The 22,073-nt window shown below is 41.7% G+C and overlaps 1 protein-coding gene across 5 annotated transcripts in view; it reads right to left on the bottom strand.

The window, feature by feature from the left end:
• The window catches only part of LOC111254061 (RNA-binding protein MEX3B-like), a 66,347-nt gene that overhangs the window by 19,640 nt on the left and 24,634 nt on the right, over positions 1-22,073 (bottom strand). The window contains exons 1-4 of one of the 5 annotated variants that reach the window (XM_086975946.1): positions 12,762-12,984; positions 12,276-12,399; positions 10,956-11,394; positions 10,515-10,694 (exon numbers count right to left, since the gene is read on the bottom strand). In XM_086975946.1, coding sequence (XP_086832072.1) covers positions 10,515-10,694; positions 10,956-11,394; positions 12,276-12,311 — 655 coding nt within the window. In that variant the 5' untranslated portion in view covers positions 12,312-12,399; positions 12,762-12,984. Of the gene's footprint in view, positions 1-10,514; positions 10,695-10,955; positions 11,395-12,275; positions 12,400-12,761; positions 12,985-13,857; positions 14,752-22,073 lie in introns of those variants that run through there. The other 4 variants (XM_086975948.1, XM_086975949.1, XM_086975947.1 and 1 more) reach the window with 4 other exon arrangements.

Below are 22,073 nucleotides of genomic sequence, written 5' to 3'. Positions count from 1 at the left end.
CTAGCCAGGTTTCGGGGCTGGCAAACGGATGTTGTAGGGTTAGTTACTACGAGCTCCGCGTAACCCCCACGACCAGCAGCATACCACAAAATAATAATAAACATAGATTTGAGCCTCTGCTAAAATTCCTTGTGAAGCTGCTATCTAAGGATCTCAAGGTAACAAAGAAGCCCTGATAAACATAAGTGTTTGTCGCCTTGCTGTTATGGCTATCAACATCAAGCAATCTTCGATTGCTCAATGTAACTAAACCAAGGGGGGGATAACCTTCCGTGAACATGACCAATTGAATTGGATACGGTTGCTTTGCTTTTACGCATTTTTTTTTTTTATTTAACTAATAAACACCAATAAAAGAAAAAAACAAATTAGCTTTACTGAATACTATATATATATATATATATATATATATATGTACATACAGCACACAAAATACGGTACCTAAATCGACACTAAACTCGAGGGAGCTATTTTTTTTATAACACGTGCGAGTTAAGCGCCTATCTTTGATGTGGGATCAAGGCCTATTCTTTTTAGAGCCAAAAATCAAGCTTATCTTGGTGAAAAACAATCTGTTGTGTTTGCAATTTTAGCGAAAATGCTCTACTATTTAATCTTATCGCATTAGAGAAATACTTGAGCTCAAAAAGCTCCTTTTTTTGCTTAAAATCGACACTCCATGCCCTTGCCAGTTTTCGTTCGGCTTCCGTGAGGCAAATAGAAAGATCTATAGGGCTCGAAAATTCATCAAGATAGTTCAAAAAACACTTCTGATACACCTAGACTTTTAATACAGAAATTAGGAATTGTTATTGGAGAGGAAAATATCACTTGTTCATTGGGTCTCCCAGGTAAGTTCCTTATAATTCGTTTTTTTTTAAGACTTCTGTACTTCTTGATTTGAGACTTCTGATTATCTTCTGGACTTTTTGGTCGTTTTAAGCCCCCAAAAATTTTTGGACTGCTATCAGCTCGACATTTTGATTCCGCTGGAACTTCTTACATGTAGCATATTCGAACGATAGTTTAATAAATTTATGCCTATAAATATTGCTTGATGCATGGTTAGTGTTAAAAAGTTATTAAACATTTTGAAAATGAGTAGTGGTTTAGGATCCAAGTTGAAGCCGTAATCACGCTAAATGCTGGTTGTATAAAATAAGGATGAACGTCAGCAGTTTATTAGAAAGCATAAGATAAAGTTTTAACTTAGGGGGGGTGCACCCTGTTTGTCTTAATGCAAGGTACGTCTTTTTACGCATATCAAAGTAATATATATATATATATATATATATATATATATATATATATATATATATCGGTTCGCTTCTTTCCGTTTCGTCCGTACTGGCCCGCTTAATCAAAGCTAGCCAGGACTGACGTGACAACTTTCTTCTCCTCTCTCTCTCTGTCCAGATCTGGCTAGTTGTCTGACTGAGTGGACAGCTAGCCAGATCTATTCGTGCCTTTGTCTGCACTCTTTCTCCATCAGAGCCAGCTGGCTCAGTCGTCCGTCCGTTCTTTCGCTCACTGCTTGCCTGTTTTTGGCTGCCCTTGAATCCTTCAGCTGTTGCGCTGATTCTGCTACTGCTGCTCTTGCAGTAGTACCAACTGCTACACGTCGGACTTCGGTTATTCCTTATGCCGACTATGACGGCTCTTGTCGATTTTATAGAACCTTGGCCATCAGTCAGCCAATCACTCACGCGACGATAACATGCCGGCGGCAGCAACCACAACAACAGCCACTTCTGCGTTCTGTTGTTGTAACAGGTAAGCGAGTAGACACACAGATGGACGGACAGAAGGGCAATACTAATGGCCATGACAGACGCAATAGTACTACCTTGTTCGCCATGCCTGTAATGGCACTGACATTCACACTGAATCAGCAACGCTTAGCTATCGTCGAAGACCAAACTGTTGCTGCTGCTGCTGCTGCTGCTGGGGGACCCAGCAACCACTGCAACCGTTGGCGGCGTCAATCCTAGTGCATAGCCAACGTCTCAAAAGCCAAAGCCTTGTCTGTTGCCACTCCACAACTATTGAGACTACGACGACAAATACGCTATAACGACAACAACAATGCGGACGTCGATGCTGTCGACGGCTGATGCCGCGCTGCCATTACACTACCATTATCAATATCGAAGAGAATATGAAAGGTTGTACAATCATAAAACACACAACAGCATTGAATCACGCAAACAAGCTTACATCAATTACTGTTACTGCTACACCAGGATAGCCTAAAATTTCAGCACAAAAGTTACTTGGAATAATCGGTGTGTCAACATCAACGACATATACTACACAACAGTTGTACCTAATTATGTAAGATTTGGGAATACGATATTCATATATCCTGTCCTAAAAAGGCCTAGCATTGGGAAAATAGATGTATAGCTGGAACGAGGAACAATATTCTAAGTAACGTAAGAGCCTCAAAAAATAAGCAAAAGAAGCAAATGCAAAAATATCAGCATAATGGCCAGATATAATGTTAACGAATTGTTGCAGTACCATGAAGTATTAAAGATACTGACGATGGCAGACAAACACATGCCCATATGGCGCGTATTATATATATCCGTTGGAGAACTTCACTGCAATCTGCAATGAAGTCTCGGATTCTCTCCCTCCCCTTCTCTATATATATGTATACACCTGTGTGTGTATGTTGACATAGCTTTCTCTTCGATATAGAAGCACTAGTATTTTTTTTATTTAGCATCACCAGTTATGTAAACAAAACAGATATGGCAAGGTCCTGCAGGGTTTGTTTGGGATTTTTCGAACAAACCTATGAAACGGCATGGCAACCGTGCGAGCAGCCATTAACCTTGATAATACTACCTTATTTTTCTTAGTTTCTTAATTGTTCTTTATTACTTATTTCCCTGAGGATTAATAGTAACCCTGGTTAGTAACGCTGCGAACGGTTCCTGCATTTGGTCACTTATTTCTGCATGCCATTATTGCAACTGCTAGTATTTATTGTTATTTAGTATTCCACACAATTAGTAGCCGAGAAAAGCTTAGCGTAGGGCTTCTTTTCCTCTTCCTACAATCCTCTTGTAATCTTATGATTTGTTCATACTACGAATCAAGTAAAGCCGAAAGTTCAACAAAAGGTACGGACCCTTACCCATAACAAGCCAGGAAAACTCATTGCTAAATAAAGCTAACAACAACAAACGGATCAACCAACTGATCCGCTAGTGCACTGCTGCAAACGCCGCACTAGCTTTATTAGGCAGATATATATTATAGACGAGTGGAAAGTCGAGTCAATATAGTGACTATGATGTGTCGACTTTTCGCGAAAGACCTTTCTGTGGCTTTCGTTTGGTCGAACAGAGTTTTTTCGGCATTCTCAAGCACTTTTTCTACATTCCGTCTTACGGTACGCAAACGAAATTTTTAAGGATTATAATTCATGGACTCAGCCCTTACGGAGAATAAAATCGCTTTAGAACCCGATATATAAGATTTCACGACTCGACTATCTAGACAGCGCTTAACCGCTTCTGCTTTGGGGGTAACAATCATTAGTAACGAAATATTTTCAGTGTCCCAAAATAACTTAGTCTATTTTCAAACAACTAAAGATATTGTTAATCGGAGAAGGAACCGTTGTAAAAGAGGTTACCTTTGGATTTCTTGATATCCTCAGAATGTTTTCCTTTGCATAATAGTCTCTCTCAAACGATAACTGTTATGTTTTACCGTAAGTAAAGGCGTTTTTTAAACGTTCTCTTTTTTGCTTTACCTCTCCATTACTTGTTTAATTCTCGAGTCCTCCGCTCCGTCAGTTCGTTTTTATTGTCCATTGCGCAGTGCGATTTTAGGTTCTATTCAGGCTCAAAGACGGAAGTTCCAGGTAAAAAAAGAGCAATTTCGATGCCTACTCTGCCTTTCGTCGAAGTTAAAAAGCTGCCAGAGGAGCTTGGGATATCTGTTGAGAAGGCTGCTCGAAAAGATTTGCTAAGCTTTTTGAAGCGGGATTAAAGATTGGATCTTGTATCTGGTAAATGTATTTTACTCGCCGGCTGGCCGCCATAAGTCCTCATCGACCTGGCAAACAACTCGTTAATTGGCCTAGCAGATAAGCTGCGAACCCTCTGCTATTGTAAGGCAGAAATTAAAAACCTGGATGCGTCATATACTAAGTGAACGTCACAACGAAGCATTGCTTCATATTAACCCACAATGTTTTGCCCGGTACATACCACCAAGCGGCTACAATGACAAATTTCTATACGGAGTCGTCACGCGCGACCAGAAGCGGTGTCTCCACTTTAAACTGGTGACTGAACGAAATAAACGGGTGTCTCTATGAGATACGCTCAATTTTGGAGTCAAGTCGGATTTTTATCCGAAACTACTATTTATATTTAGTTGAACTAGGAGAGTCTTACACATCGGGAAACGTTTGAGAAAAATAAAAGGTCAATAAAGATTTGTACATGACCCAGTTGCATTGAGTAAACGACGTTATTTATCAGAAAAGAACTGGTAGACTAAAGGAAATCATCCTTCAATATTCCTTTGCAATCAGAATCAAATCAGTCAGGGAGAATACCGTATTCTCCAGATCTTCCACTAACGGATCGCCACTTTTTCTGATCACTTGCAAAATTTATAGTGAAGATAATGTAGAAAACAAGTTAGGCAAGTTATTCAACACTAAATCTGAACATTTTTAGCGAGAAAAAATAAATAAATCGGTGACAAGACACGAAAACATAGAAGACCGCGAATACACAATGAAATAATTTGTCGCCAGAATTCGAGTAAAACTGCAACTGCATTTTTGTTAGGTACATTATATTACAGCATAATACCAATGGTACATATACTATGACCTGCTATTAACATTGAACTTTTTAAAGTCAATGTCAGGCTAATATTCAGCTAACATCTATATTCAAGCAGTTAGTGAATGCAGCCGTACTGTGGCAAGGTTGGGTGGTGTTGTAATGGTGAGATGTGTAGCAGTTACTCCTAATGTATGACTTTATTTTTTGTCCCTCACTTTCAATTGTTTCAGGCTTATGACCTGGGCCTCACAAGAAGGTGCAACAACAGAATCATCATCAGTAGGAAAAGAAACGAGGCGGAGAGATATAATATTCACATTCGTTTACTTGTCTTCCTCTAGTTGGTCCTGTATACGGGTCTAACCAAAGCTGGAGACAGGGGCGGTTTATCCACTACTCCTTCCCTGAATGTAGTACACTCACATATCCACCATCAATCCTTGTCCATTGCCTTGGGCAGCTACCCAGTGATGGGTGGATGGGTAGATGGCTATTAAGCCGCCCCACCGTCTGTTTGGCCCACCGCCATCATCAACGCCACTATTATTACTTCGACTAGTACTACAGCCATCGGCGTTTCCACCGTTGCTACAGTCGCAACTACCTCGACTACGACTACGACGACAACCGTCACCACCAGCGGCGCGGCCCCATCCGCTTAAATTCAACCAAAGCTTACCCCAATTGCATTCCCTGTGCCTATTCCAAGTCGTGACGAGCGAGGGACAGAGCACGAACGAACGAGGAATATGGGGCAATACAAGCCCGGCCGGCTTCAGAAGCGGCTTAGCAGCAACGCAGCGTGCTTCGCGTAGGCTGTGCCAGCTGCTTGGCGGCTACCAGGAGAGGAGCTTCCGGCTCTCACTGATGCAGACAAGCAGCCGAGACCGGCCCCGCTAACCTCCTGCCGGAAGAAAAGGGAGACACGGGACAGAAGGAGGAAATGGAGGCAGCCGACCACAGCTCCGCAGCAGCAGTCGCAGCTGCAGAGCCTAGCAGAATCGGCCGACGATGACGGCGACAACGGCCGCGCGACTGGTCCTCCTCCGGCGCTCTTTAGTGACGATGCTGCAGGTTGCCGGGCCTTGATGGGGCGGTAAAAGGGAAATGAATCTATTGTAAGTGAACGGCAAAGCTTGCCCCAACCCCATATATCTTCATGGTGCCCCTCATATGCCTGCATACCCCTTGACAGCCTCTGGCAAATATCCTGAAACAGCTTTTCTCCGGGGCAACAATCCTCTTATTCTACCTCACTCTGGCAGTTGGCGGCGCTCCGTTTTCCCTTCGCTTTCCAAGCGGAGAGAAGAGAGGTGGCGAGAGGATTGAACGGCAATCGGAACCAAAAAGCCGCTAGGAGCCGGCAAAGAACAGCCGCCCTTCGCCTCTGGCGCAGACTCCTGCTTTACACACACACACTCGCACAGAGGAACGCAGGCAGACGGCCACGCACCATACATACACAGACACACAACTAGCTGCCTAGATACTCATGAGCATACAGTAAGCGAGAGAAAAAGATCACTCCTCATATGACGGTGCTTCTACCAGTGCTGCCACAGCTGCTATGCTGGGTGCGTGAGTAACTGCATGTGGGACTTGAATGTGTGTTGTGTGCACGGTTGTGTGTATATGAGGGTCCCTATCTGTCCGTTCCCTGCCTATACGTTCCCTGCCCTAAGGCAACATCAGCGTTTGGTCATTCGTTGCCTCTACGTAAAACTCCTTTTCTCTCTATTTCGTCGCTCCGTAGTATCATCCTGCCTCAACACCATCACGCCAGCAGGCTGAGCGCCCTGAACAACCGGCCAGCCGACTGACTGATGTAACTCAGCGGTGTCGGTGCAGCCGCCGCGAGAAGGACACAAAATGCCTAGGAATCAGGAAAGAATCGGGAAGAACAGTGAGTGCAAAGGAAAACTCTACGGGGAGAACTCAGTGGTGCGGGGTTTAGGGGTGGAGGAACGACAACGACTTGTTTGGGATGGTTGCTTGGCTGCTTGATCTGTTGAAGAACTGGGACGAAGAGACACAGAGCTGGTGAAGAAACAGCATAGCAGCAAGCTTTTGCCGGAGCTTGGCAAGAGCGGGTACTATGAGTAGTGGCTGTGATAGTGAGCTTGTTCCAAAGAGGGAAGGAACAGTTAGAGAAAGCAGAAGAACATAGCAAAGCGATGCAGCAGCAGCTGTAGTATATAGACCAAGTGGCTTGTCGGTCGGCTGGCCTCCAAAGGTGCACTCATCCACTCAAAAGGAGGTGCGCGGTCCGAGGCTAGCTGAAAGTTGAGGAATAGACGGCATAGGAACTGTGCCTATATGTCTGTATGTACCGGCTGATAGCTAAAGGGAAAAGGCAAGAGAGTTTTAAGCTTCTCAGGTCTCCTTCTAGACACCCCGTGCGATGGTGATGCTGTTCCATCGCTACCATACTAGCACCTGCAGCAGCAATAGGAGTAGCCCACCAACGCTTCCACAGTCACCACCGTTACCATCACGCACACACACATATTAGTGGTCCGTCAACTGAACAGCCTATACCGACCTACCGACAGACCGACAGCTGCTCTGGACTCACCCTATCGTTTCCAATGCTTCGGCTTACTGCTGTTGCTATTGTTACTATTACTTCTCAGATCTCGGCGCTACCATTACCCCCCTCGCCCCAGTCGGTCGCCGCTTCGTTCTCCACCGGCCATTCTCCAATCTGACCTCCCGGACTATCACAGTGCTGAAGTTTTTGAGCTCCTACTGCCGTTTGTACCACGTGGGCAACCAAGAAAATCCAATATTAATAGTTTGGAAACAACTTTCATCGTTAAAAATCTGTCCACATAAATATGAAATTTACCCTAACATACAAGAATAGACCAATGAAAGTAATATTTTCCTGTAGATATACCTTATATACTCCGATATTATTGACAAAATGAAAGGTTAGAGGATTCGTCTATACCTATATGACCCCAATAGTCTCATTAGTTGTAGCACAGACGTCAATTAAGGATATCTAAAATATCGTTTGTAGGTAGCGAAGACACCTCCGTTGTAATACAAGCTCAAATCAATAGCGGAAGACCATTCAATTGCCGTCGAGATTCGAAGAAAAGCAGAACAGAAGGAAGACATTACATGCCTTCCTTCCGAAATAAATGAAAGTAGGGTTGTTCACTCGCGCCACACGCGCGTGGCACACATCATTCGCCGAGCTAAACAACACGACTTCAACTTATTAGAAACAATTATACGACTACAATGATCCTCAATAACAACGATTTTCACGCAGACAAACTGCATGGGTCGTTGCAGAAGCTACCTTGTAATCGGTTGAATATTTCAGCACAAAGTTTACAAAAATATATATAGTGTATAGTTGTTCTTTATACACTAAAGTATCAATTCATATTATACTCTCCGATTTGCCGATTTGCTCGAACTAAAACAAACGTTACAAATCAGACTCAGCCCACCGTCGTGGTCGTTTACATCGTCGTTAGTTGGTTGGAATTGAACAATAGAAGACTCGCATTATAATTATATTTAATTATTATATTAATATTATAATAATATACAAACTATATACTTGTCTTACTCAGTAAAAATAAATTTGACCAGATAAGTATTATATATCAAAATGAATATTGAACAAGTTAAATCAACTGAAACAATACCAGTCCCGTAACGAAACAACATACAATAAAACGCACTTCAACAAAAAGGTGCCCAATTATAATAGTAAGCCGGTAACAAGTCGCCTTAACGACTTCTCAATATTTACTAATCGAACGGATGACCCAGAATCTACAACAGAAATAATGCGTATTCTACTTTGATTATCCTCTACCTAATTCTCAATTTAAATGTTAATTGAACAAGCAAGTCTTAATGTACCAAAACGATTAAATACGGATTGTGCAAAGCTTTACCATACAAAAGAAATCAATCAGCAAAGGAAGCTCAGACAACTCAAGACTCAAAACCAAGTGCTTTATACTGTAATTAATATTCTTTTTCTAAATAGGAGGCGTTTCAACATGGCATACTTTATAAAATATCTACGGAATTTCACTATAACACTCTAAAGAAATATCCTTTGAAGTTAATGTCTAACTACTAATAAAGATACTTACACTTATAATAGCTTAGTCAAAGACTAAACCGGCAATGGTATGTACCGTAGGATATAATACAATAACAGGTAACATTGTACACTCCTTGCGAAAGCGGGCAAGCGGCCCAGTATTCCGCTTCCCATAAGTTGCTCTGCTTATTTGGCGACCAATAGCCGCGCGTTTAACCGACTTCATTCATCCTCGAGACAAAGATCCAAACACCTAACGGCAGCGGCAGTCCCTGACGGGGGCAAGTGGTGCCGTCTTGTGGACCGAGTACTGACAACAAATAGACAGGCATCCTCGCCCGACGGCAACTCTCTGCTATTGGCCGGTTGATGTATGTAGGTCTACAGACCAGAAAAGGCCGGAACCCACCAAAAATGAACCAGGCATTTTCATTCAGACCAGTGAACACCTTTATAGAATCTCTTTGTAGCTCACTAAACTTTGCGCTAGTGAATTCCTGTCATCTAACCTTTTAGCATATTATTTGGTTAAGGTTTGAAATTCGGAAAGGTGCCTGTGTAACCCTGGTAAAGCTGCCGTTAAAAGCAGGTGGTAGCCATATTAAACGGTTATGCTTTACATAGCAGTTCTCTTTATATCAGTAGCGTCTTAAAAAAAGCTTCTTTGGAAAACAACAACATCAAGGCCACAAAACCATATTTAGATTGAATTCCCATATACACGCAGGTGTCAGTAGCATTCCATTTGCCCCAAAATGTTTGAGATTTTTCAGAGCCGCTGCTGCAGAACGAACAGTTAAATCACGAGGCATAACGCAAATTGTAAGTACCCTATATTCCATATGTACCTTACTAGCAGCTAAACGTCTAGGACATTTTATTCGATGAGTAAAACGTAAACCAGACATCCTTATATATATATATATATATATATATATTAGTTCATGAATACACTTGATAAATGCTAGTAATTCTGTTGACTAAACAGACTGTGGCAATGCCATGTTTAAAGATAACAAATGCAAAATTAAAAGCGAGACGAACGGCTGGCCTACGTGCAGCTAGAAAATAAATCTGCATCAATTTTGGCTTAACAAGTCTCGACGCAAGATTTGAAGATCACTTGGACTTTTTGTGCATGAATAATAAATGACACTCTTTTTATTATTGTTTCTCTAAAAGTACTTAAGGAAGCAATTAACATTCCAAAGCTTTTGTTAACTCGTTATTCTTTTTTAACACAATTTAAGCGGTTACAACTTTTGTTGGATCTCCTACATTGATTAGGTGATTTAATGGGCTCAATATATTTAAAGGTAAGAGGTTCCAGACATTTAAAACAAGTTTAAATTGACGAGTAAATTTACTTGATCTTGAGCTCAGATCCATAAAGTGTGATCCGAATACAAATGCGGATGATGACCTCCTATTTATGCAAATGTAAGATCAAATACACTAATTAGGTACTATTATTGCATATGACACTATTAAAATAACCCGAAGTAGTTCATACGCCGATCCGGAAACTAAGCCTAACCTCTATTACAGCGGTCGCCTCTTTTTAAAAATAGAAATGCACATTCGTAATGTTAACTTTCCATAGTTCTACAAACCCGGATTATGTGGCTGCAGCCTACAAAATGCAGCCGCTTTGGCGCCCAGCTCGTTGTTTTCTCCAGACAAGACCCCCTCTTCTGCGCATCCGCGCGCGCGCGCGCCAGTAAAAATGGCGGCATCCGTGTGCATCATCAATTCCAGCACCATAGATACGACCACGCATGTGCCCCCAATTCCTACGATCGTACACCACCATCATACGATGTGGAGACGGTCAAATCATAACAATAACAATAAATATGGCTAGGGGCATCAATGAACGCCGTTTTTTGAGAGAGCCGTTCTAAAAACCAAATACAAATTTGGGCTTGCAGGGTTTTCATATATAATGCAAAAAAGCTCGTTCATAAAATAGATTTTGACAGAATTTGCAAGATTTAGTAGGGCAATAAGGTTTTAGTAAATATTTCCAAAATAAGATACGATCGGTCACTCACCTTGACGGCCGACAATTTCTGCGACGTGTTCGGAGCTGGGAACAGGCACGCACTCAGTGGTGTTTTGGGATTTTTTAGGACCGGCGCCGTTGGCTAATGGCTGGCGTGTGGCGGCTTCCAGTTGATCTGGGGTTGCCCCGGTGGTAAATCCGAGATCAGAGGCGCCCGTCTGATCAGTCCCATGGACCGTTCCAGTGGGCTGCAAGCCCAGCATGGACAGTTCGAGCGCCAATTGTAATGCTCGTTGGTCCTCAAGTCCGGCCGAGCCCGACCGCTCCATATCCGATGAAAACAACGCGGCAGGCATATTGTTGTTGCTTCTTTTCTCGGCCTTGCGGTTGTTGCTGCGGTTAGTTTCAGCAGATGCTGTTGTTGTGCTTGTTGTTACTCGATGCCTGCTCCCTCTGCCGACTGTTATCAGCGACGGCCAGAATGCGCTCTGTGTACGATGCGAGAACGATGGGGCTGTTAGTTGATGCAAAATTTCTGTTGCTGCTTTTTTCGTAGTGTAAGGTTATAATCCAGTATAGAGAACGCACACAATAGATAACAAATGGTCACCAAAACACCAATGAAAGAGGGTTAGAACCATCCTCTGTTTTAAGCCTGGCTATGGCAGAGCACAAATCCTTCTCCCTCGACGCGACACCGCTTTGCTCACTCAAGGAAAAAGATACGCACGAATAGAAGCAGTTGTAGGCGGCGTTCGGAGAATCGAGACGAAGAGTACGAATAATGATTGAAAAACAAATGCAGTAGTTTAAATGCTGTATGTATGTGTACACCATTAATCAGTAAAGTTTTATATAATTATGTTTTTCTTTGTCTCTCTTCGGAGCCTTATTGTTCAGCTATGCTGCTGTTCTGCCTCAGCGAAAACGCTAGGAGCAAAACACACTACGTACACACATGGACGAAGAAGAAGCAAGAACGGATCACCGCATGAAAGAGACGGTCTAAGTTGGCTGCCAACGGCCAGCAAGCCCACGACGAGCCCAGCAACCCCGGGATTAAAAATCTAAGCAACTGACTCGCTGTACTCGATCAGTTAGATCAACTAACTTTTCAAACCTTCACCGACCTGCCCACAACCCCTTTCGACCTACTCTCCTGAACAAAAACTATCGATTGAACCAAACCACGGAGCCACTGATTGCAAACCCCACTCATAAAATAGCAGAGAATCACCAGCAAAAGCACCAGAACAAGCGGCAGCATGCATAGAAAAAAGATAGGCAGTCTTCGACTGCAAGGTACCTTTCTCACACTCACACACACACACATTTCGAAAAACCACCTACCGCAATATCGAATACGTACAAACAATAAATTAGAAAACATCAACGAATGTCGCATTTTAAGGATAGTTATTGCATCCCCGCTCAATAGTCGTGATCTGGAACCGTCACCTCAGCAGTATCAATCGGGTTCTCCTACCACACGTCTGATATTTAAAAAATAGTCAGCAAAACCAGCTAAACGATCTTGCATATAACACGCACGCACCAATAAATTTGATAGATTCACAAACATCTGCAAGCGTTCGTTATTCATCTTGCTAGCGAGCTATTTATTACTGCTATTTCGAATCGTTTATAATGTTCAAATAATATGCAATGGTGCGCTTTGCATTATATTTAATTACACTGTTTTTAGAAAAAAAAACGTTGCACTGGTTAAAGGGTAGAGTGCGCCGTTTTCCATTATCAACGCGAACAGACTGCGATTAGGTATTTTATACCGATCATTATTAGCACGATATTGATCAGGTCATTTTTATTTACCCTTTTTTGAAGACAAACTCACTTAGATTAGGACGCGCGTACCCAGCCTATCAACGTTCGTTAATTGAACAGGCTGCTTCGTTGATTCTCAGCAGCGACAGCAGCAGCATCACCGGCAGCACCAGCTCAGGTCCTTTCATGGGCTGGCTGCGTGTTTCTGCCTGACTAGTTAGTTCATCAACATGACGACGATGATGATCCTGATCACGATCATGACGCTGCTGCAGCAGTAGCGGTTTGGTTCGTTCTCAAGCCGAGAAACGAACAAAATAGTGGCTGCTGGCTGATGGTAAAGGAACGGGTGATGGATGAATCAAGTAGAGAGTGGAAACAATGTAGACGGCTTCCATGTGTGCGTGCGTGTGTGTGTGTTGAATTGAATTGTATATGTATATTATTGTCTGTTACGTTTACGTTTCCAGAACCTCTTTTGTACTCGATGCTTGGGCCGTTGTCGACATCGTATGATGGTGGTATTTCAGAGTTTATTCCCGCTTTTGCAGCGCAGCCTACGAACGTGGTCTACAGACTTGCTGACGATGTGTTATGGATAGTAACAGCCAGCAAACGTATCTTCCGGTGAAGCGAATTTCTTAGAGAAGCTCTCTCAAGCGAAAAGTAATGAACAGGCAAAGTGCCTATACAATATACGTATTTTTGTGTCTGTCTGCCTGTTTATAAACAGCACACCTGCTTTATTACGGCATAGCTTCAGCACCGACAAGAATTGAATGAATGAGTGAGCTACTTATCGTACAATTTACATCGCCATCATCGGTATCGGCAGTAGAACTTAAGCTAGGTTCACTCTTGACCAAGCTGACCACCGTTGTCATCACTCGACTCATGATTCGGATATTCGGATACGGATACCTGCACAGACGATTACTTGTACGCATTATCCGAAAAGACAGATGCACGACAGAAAAATAGCACTGAACAATTCATGTTGGTGCCCTCTCGTCGAACGAGACTGAGTTAAACACACAGATCAACATGCGAGTATGCATGAACAATTCATTCTTTGGCGTACTCCTTTGTTCATTGCACCGTGTGTATGGGATGCGTGCGTAAGCAGGTAAAACTGTTGGTGTACTTTTGTATAACTAATATTATACCTCTTATTATATTATCTCCAGATCAGGTCCGTCGATGTTCTCCGTCGTCGTCTCCTTTGCCTTGCGCTAGGAAGAAGGTTATCACATTGAGCTGCTGTTGAACGCTCTCGAGGTCCTCGTCTTACGATATCCTCTGGTTTGCTTATTTCTGATGTGATTCAGATCGGTCTATGAAGAATTCTAGTGCTGCTACTTCTGCTAGACGCAGCAACGATGGAAGCGACTGTAGTCCTTATTCCGCTGTGTGCTTATCGACGTGTAAAATGATGTCGAAATAAATGAACATTCTCACTGCGGCAAATACAAGAAGACGCACTAATGTCGGTCACCTCCGCATTTGATTTTCTTTATCACTTATCAACACCAGACGACAGGCACAAGCACACGCGCACACAAACCGCCGCCAAAAACGCTGACAGTGAAGAGAGACACACAAGAAACGAAGACTGACTGCTTAATGAGATAGAGAAAAGAGTTGCGGACCGCGTATCCGTTCCCCTGTTCTCCCTGTACTTTTTTTCGCCTGACGACTTTAACTGACAGCAGCAGTAGCAGCAGCAGCAGCAGCAGTTGTAGTAACGATAGCAGCAATCTCGGAATTGAATTGGTTCGTTGGTGTAGCTTGACTTTTCGATGTTTTTCTGTTATGTTTTTTCCTATCCTCTTAATTCTGGCTTGTCGTTTCTTATTTTTGTCGGGCGTTCTGCTTTGTCGTCCTCGTTTCTGAATTTACTGAGTTTTCTACTCACTTTTTTCTTTATTTCATACTGTTGCTGTCACCTCGTCTCCTGTGACGACGCCGACGCCACCTCGTCGCCTGCGTTGCTACACACACTCTGCTGCGCTTCTGCTGCCGCTCGCTCGTTCTGCGCGCCTCTCAATGACGACGACCGACCGACCACTCACTGTGACTACGAACGACGGGAATCCAGCTTCGCCAGCAGCGCAGCGGCGACGGCATCGCAGTCATGGGCGCGATCAGTAACCCGCCAAACCCTCAAAGAACAATCGACTAAGCCGACTCACAACCAGCCACACTGTGGACCAGCCGGCTAAACGACGCGGTATCCCGCTGTCTCCCGCCCTCCGCGCAATCGACTCGCGCGCCCAGCTCACAGCAGGCACAACAGAGTTCGAACGATCAGCATTGCAGGGAGCCGCCAGAGCGCCGTTGCAGCATCCGCCGCTTTTTTAGCGGCCGGCCGCGGTGGCTGTGTGCGTGAGAGAGAAACAAACCGTCCTTTCCATTTCGTCGCTGCGATCGCTGCCGCCGCAGGAGATGCAGCACACCAGCAGCCGGATTAGGAGTTCCAGCAGCAGCAATGGCTGTAGTACGATGGTGCTTGTGCGTGATAGAACGGAAGAGATCGACCCTTTCTCTTCGACGAATGGGAAGGAAGCGTCCACGCAATATAGCGCCATCATCGGCAACGCTAATCATACGAACGAACGAAGTACCGCAGGCACAGGTTCGTCCAACCAACTTCGAAGTTGCACCGTCACCATCAGCTCCTTATCTTTGGGAGTTCGTGCGGGCTCAATCGCACGTACAGCAACGTACGTGCAGAACAAGGTATACAGAGACGACCTAAGCCTAGCAAAGACGGGCAAACATCGCAACGTGTTCGCGCTCTCAGAACATGGCCATCACGAAATAAGTCATGGGTCGGAGCTTGTAGGCATGAACTGCTGCATTAACGGGCCTTGCTTCACTAAATAGGGCCGTCTATGATCAAACGCATATAGTCCTTGTCAAATATTAAACATCAGCAGCAACATCAACAACAAAAATTATATTCATTCATAATTAGATTCGCATTAGTCAACCAATAACAATTTTTCAAGATCTAACACATCTGTCGATTTTATTGACAAAGATGCCCCTGGCAGGTTCTAGAAATGTCTATGCAATAAACCTATCTGGAGGGAGACAGGCAAATAATATGCTGTCCGATACAGTTACAAATTTTCTCTTGCAGTAGCAATGTGTGCTTCATGTGAAGCTTCATGGCGCCAAATATGTGCTACGCAACTCAACGTTTGCTTCTGATCTTCAAAAAACAAAGCATTTAATATTTGTTAATTAAGAATTGCACATTGTATCTACATTCAGCTTCCGCATTTGAACCCTAGTTTGATTAATTTTAAGTCGATCTCAGGTTTTTATGAAGTGATGATTCCCAAAAAACGTCGAAAGGATTAGATTGGCAAAGAGAGAGAATGAAAAGAGATCGGTCGGAAAGTAAGAGATACTAAAATTTGTTTTAGATTTAGTTAATTACCGAGGTAATATTTTTTAAAAAGTCGAATAGCTAGAGTATTAGTTAGTATTAGAGTACTACTGCTCTGATTATGGCTATTGCATAGGCTAGAAATGTTCTAATTTCTAGTTCCTCAGCTTCTTTCAAATACCGGCATTTTTTTTATAATCTGATTTTTCATCATCCCTTAATGTGAGGTAATTTGTACCATTCGCGGCAAGCTATATTTGAACTGCGCAGTATAATTTATTATTAATATTAGGTTTCGCTCTGTAGAGAACTTCTTAAAAGGTTTAATCGGAGGCTTGCGTAGATGGTCTAATGAGAATTATTATGTTATTATCTTACGGCACGAAACATTGATTCAAATTAGAAATCGCTGATTAACAAGAAAAGTAAAGGCCGATTTGCACAGCTTGACAACGGACTAAGTCCGTTTTCATTCATACTATTATGTGATTTCGAAGATACCTCTTGAGCTTAAAAACAATACTTACTCATCGAGGATCTGGTTGATTTCTGGGCAATCTGCACGCAAGTCGATGAGCAATTACCCTATCAAAACATTTCATGCGAGATATCGCCATTCCGTTATATTTAAATGAAGTAGATTATATGTGAGATAAGAAAAAAACACATATGACGCATTTTTACGAAAGACGTAATTTTTCGAGCTTCACGTTGAAATCTTAACTCATTCGTCGTACAAGCGCATTCAATAGCCGTAACGGCCTATTTTGCATCACGGTTTCTGAATAGGGATGTATTGTCTAGCGTCATTTGCTCAATCGATGCTGCTACAGATGTTGTTAGCAGTTGACTCTGCGTTTAGCGGCTCCTTCAAAGTCCAATACTATGCAGCTGCACATCTCAGACTCCGCTACTATGAACTGTCATCAGGTAATTTCAGATGAACTTCTAGTTGCCTTAGAAGAGAACCCTGGTAGTTGTTACAATTTGATTTTTTGAAGCTGATTTTTTTTCTCGAACTGAAAACAGTGGCTTATGAACATACTTTCTTTGTTTGGTCAAAACAAGTCGATTGCTGAACTTGAGCCGGCGACCTTTAACCTCCTACGTAGAATCTCAGCCATCCTAGTTACAGCATCATCACACAGGTTATACATGGCTTTCTGAGGATAATTTGTGACGATCAAAATCAGTATGGATTCCGTTCAATGGCGTCAATTGTCACAAGCAAATTCAACCCCTCGCTACGGAAATAGACTGTCTATCTGACTAACACAGAAAATCTGTCGCGGTTAAGCACACCCGCCACTCCCAGCGGGCTACTGGGAAGCACGCAAAATCTCAGTCATCCCGAATCAATCAAAAAAATAACAAATTTATCGTATTTGTCAATAAACAAGCGTATGCACATTTAAAAACCGATTGTATGTATGGTATCACATATGTTAGCTCATTATAGAAAGTCGATGCCGCTAACTTAACCGGAATGATTTGTCAGTTTGAAGTTTATCACCACTGCTTTCGTGAAACATGTCGCTGTACAATAGGAGAGTGCCGAATATTCATGTGTATAGTTACAGCAGTTGAAGAGCGTGTTGAGTCTCACACGTGTGTCATTACTTTTCCCTGCAGTATACTCATAAACAAAGTCACTGACAAAAGTCGATGGAAACCGATTCTTATATTACTAAATAGTCTTCGGACTAATATGTAATTTCACATATAACAGGTGCACATGCAAATGACCGTTTAGGGTATAATTAAGAAACTGTTTGACTTGAAACCTTATGCATCCATAGAGGATGTTATTTTCTTGAGAAAAATACTCTTTTTTATTAAGTTATAAAATTATCTGAATAGATAACTATATTGCCCTATTGTATTGGCCCGATCACCTATCCTGTTAATGACAACGTACGAAAAAGGTCCCGACAGAATCATTCTTTCCGCCTGTCCAAACTGTTTGACGGGCAATTCAAGGTTATCTGTGTTGTTCACCCAAAAGAGTCAACTGTTGTGCTAACGGTGAGAAAAGGCAGTACACTTCCATAATCTTGGCCACCACAGCCATCAAAATACCAAAGCAGAAAACGAATCAATGGCTTGTCGAAGATATTATAATTGCCTCTCGAAGTGCTTCTTCCTGAACTTTTTGCTTTACGATTCGACCCGTTTACGGATAACTAAGTGAGCAACTGGTTGACTGGAAGAGGTTTAGACCCAACTACGAATAATTACTTACAATATATACCACTGTTGGTCTGTACAATCCCTTGTCACTCTGTATGTGTTTTGCTATGTTCATCTGGTAGCTTTCTATCTCCAAAGTTATTTTCCGATGTAACATGAGGTTGACAGAGGGGAAGAATTGTGCTCTCTATGGTAGTGTTTGGGCCTCTTCTACAGTGAGTGATAACGCCATTTCGCAAAAATGGCAGCAATGACGACAACGAGAACGTCGCCATGGCTAACTGAAATAGTCGTCTCTTGTTGTTGTGGGGGGCAAATCGGGCCTCAATGTCCGCAGTCACCGCAGCAACGACGGAGGAGACTCGTTAACATTGCTGGTGTGGCGCTGATAGCGCTAGAGGTTTCGAAGACGGACGCCATTAGCGTGGGGCTCGCCCCGTTGTTTGTTTGGCCGCTGCATCTGTCGGGCGTAGACGGCGAATAGCAACAAACAACGATAAAAATTCAACGATTTGAAAGGGAACGGACATCAGTAACAACAAGGATAGCAACAACAAGTGAAAAAAAAACAGGAAAAAAAGGAAAAAGGTGGTTTTCGAAGATAATTACTAAAAGCAGTGAGATTTCTCCTTTTTTCAATGCGTGCTTTTTCGGAGGTTATCGATGGTCGAATCGACCTTTAACACACATCAGTTATTCGTTGTTGTGAATATAACAATTGAAATAGAGATTGGTCATGCTGTGCAATATTATATCGTCTTTTAATGTTAGTTATGCTATTTATGAATACAACAAAATCGGAGTCATCGCACTGCAATATAATAATCCTGTTCGATTTATCTCATAGACTGGTAGCAGTTTTTTCTTTATGGGAATACCTGAGAAAATGTTCTTCCGTGTTTTTAATCACGAAATTTATATATGTACATTGTATGTATATGTGAATATATAAATGTATATATATATATATATATATATTATACAAAACAAAGTGGACAATTAAATCCAGTCAAATATAGATACTTCTTACTATAGCTAGGCATATAGCATGGGAACACAGTGTTCTCATTGAATGGTAACGTTGTTTCTACTCACTTAAGTAAATGTATTAAAAACGTTATATGTGCGTTTGGTCTCAGCACTACCTACGATTTTTCAATGGTGGATATTACTAGTGAGAACAACTAGAAAATGATCTACCAGTCAGGTCAACTAGTGCCTCGAATTTTCACATAGTAAAAGTTGTTGGAAGTATAAAATCATTCTAGAGCTATATTACGCACAAACTTTAACGAGCACAATTCTTTCGGAAGATTTGAAAATCTATAGAATAACTAACAAGAACGCGATTGTTTAAACACGATTGCATAAGAAACATATACTGGGATTGTGGGAAGTCTGCAGTGCGTCGGCAAAGAACAAAATGTCGTTGGTTCGCTTAATTACACGAAAGATGTATCCTGTATAATGTCCTTGCAGTGAATATGACGTTCGACGCTAACGCAAAATACTTCCGCATGTTGTGCTACAGTCACCGGTTAGTCACTATAGTGGCCAAACAAACGAATTCTTCAATGTAGCAGGAATTGCCGGAAACTTCGTGTGCCCAGAGCGCTAAGTAAGCATGTGAAATGTCGTTACCCTCACATATACGCGCTAATATATATATATATATATACATATATATATATATATATATAAATATATATATATATGGATTCAGGAGTCTGTTGACTGTTGGAGAGTCTTCATTCTATTCACATCTGTAAAAATAGTAGGAAATATGAAAATTATTGCAATAAAAGCAACACATTTGTAGCAAATAAACACTAATACCGCCTTATCCATACTTCGTTCTAGCTGTCTAGAGATCTTTGCTTTAGCATTACCTCTACCCCTCACCTCTACTCCTATACATATAAAATATATAATAATAAATGATCAGTAATAACTATATAGTTGCTTGCAAACTGACAACCGCTTTGGAAATCAGAATGCTAGAAGCAGCACTTTTATTTTTGTTGCTATTAGGATATCTTCGATTTTACATTTATGCCACTATTTACTTTATAATTGTGTCGAATCTTCTACTCCTTTGCAGTTAAACTTCTTTTGCAATAGTTATGCCAGACCTCAAACAGATTTTTGCACTCTTTCTTCTGATTAGGTAAGAGGGTTTTTTAAAGGCATTATGTTCCGAAACATTGCAATATTAGCATAAATGTGTACAGCTGGAAGCACATGTCGTTCGTAGCTCAAGCAGTGAGGTTAGATGCACCACTTACGCTTGATAACTGGCTGACAAGCCCGGTTGTATTCCTACGTATGTGATCTTATAGGTCATTTCGTTCTCGTCGAAGTAATCCGCAGTTACTGTCTACTGGCTTGGTTCTCTAGGCTGAACCTATGCCATCAATCGCATCGAAACGTCCTTCGTCTGTGTGAGAGGACTCCGCTTATACACCCAACTCTTGGTGACAAGTTATTTTACCAACTACGCCTCGACACCAAGTGAGAATGATTCTAATGGAATGAAGCATGGGTAATCTCCAACAGAATGACTGCTAGCTTATAACATTACTTATAACCTTAAAAACCAATAATAATATTTTAATGCTAACCATAACTACTTTCTCTGCTCGTACAAATAGTGTAGTATTTATGTATAGTTAACGGGAATCAAAGCAACAACTTTTGTCATCTCTTAGCTAGAAATTTGGCCACTCAAGCCACCAAACTGCTTAATAGTCATTAGATTCTGTTATATACGATTTACTCTGCCGCGCTTAGTACAAATATTGCTATAGTAACTCTTTAAAAATTAATAGATGGATAACGGGTAATTAAAAAAAAGAAAAGCAGAAAACTGTACCTGAATACTTTGCCATTCAAATGCAGTATGAAAAGATATTAATTAATGTATAGAGAGATCAACTTCAATTCAGAACTATAGATTGCAGTGAATCATTTTTAATCTAATACATAACCAACTGGCTTAATTGCCTTGGCGTTGGAATACCTAGTTTTAGTAGTAACACACAAATCTATGCAATTAACGAACAAGTTACATAGTCAATGCCTGTTAAGTCAAGATAAGCAATTGGTAAGGAACCCAACAGCAGTAAGACTACACGGTGGTTCTCTATAGGCGTTCGTTTTATTCAAGTTGGTATCGAGGGGGGCAGCGCTTTCAGAGGTATCAGTTTTTCTGGGAAAAAAGACCCCCCAACACTGGGTTATAGCTGACAATGACGTTTCGGGTGCTCAACGCTGTTCATTGATCTATGCAATAGAAGAAACACTTATCATATTGGAAATATATAGAACTAATGGGTTTGCTGGAAATTTATAACGAGTTTTCAGCAGGAAGTTATTGGGTTAAAGTTATGTTAACCATAAGTGAGGAAGTAGCAGCAACATTTAGGGAGATTCGGGCATCAAATAATGTTTTATACTAAACTTATGATATTCTAACGCATGCTGAAATAGAAGACATTGAAAAATGACAATTTGTTTTTTTACAAATACTACAATTCACCTTTTGGTTATTTGGAAATTAATGCACAATTAGCATAGTCTGGTGTAATCGTTTATATTACACTGAAGTAATCCTAACATATGTGCGTGAGAATCTTCAGCGACTGTTGCACTTATAGGTCGAGTCAGTGAGCTTTCCTGTTAAAGTTGCGTAGTCAGCGACGCGCCATGTTTGCAGATTCTCGACCACTTAACTTGATTTTAATTACCAAACGTAGACGATTCTTTACGGAGTCCATACATTTGCATATATATATA

This window comes from Varroa destructor, unplaced genomic scaffold (assembly GCF_002443255.2).
Source record: "Varroa destructor unplaced genomic scaffold, Vdes_3.0 BEIS01000007.1, whole genome shotgun sequence".
Taxonomy (NCBI): domain Eukaryota; kingdom Metazoa; phylum Arthropoda; class Arachnida; order Mesostigmata; family Varroidae; genus Varroa; species Varroa destructor.
This window is presented reverse-complemented; position numbering and strand designations above follow the sequence as displayed.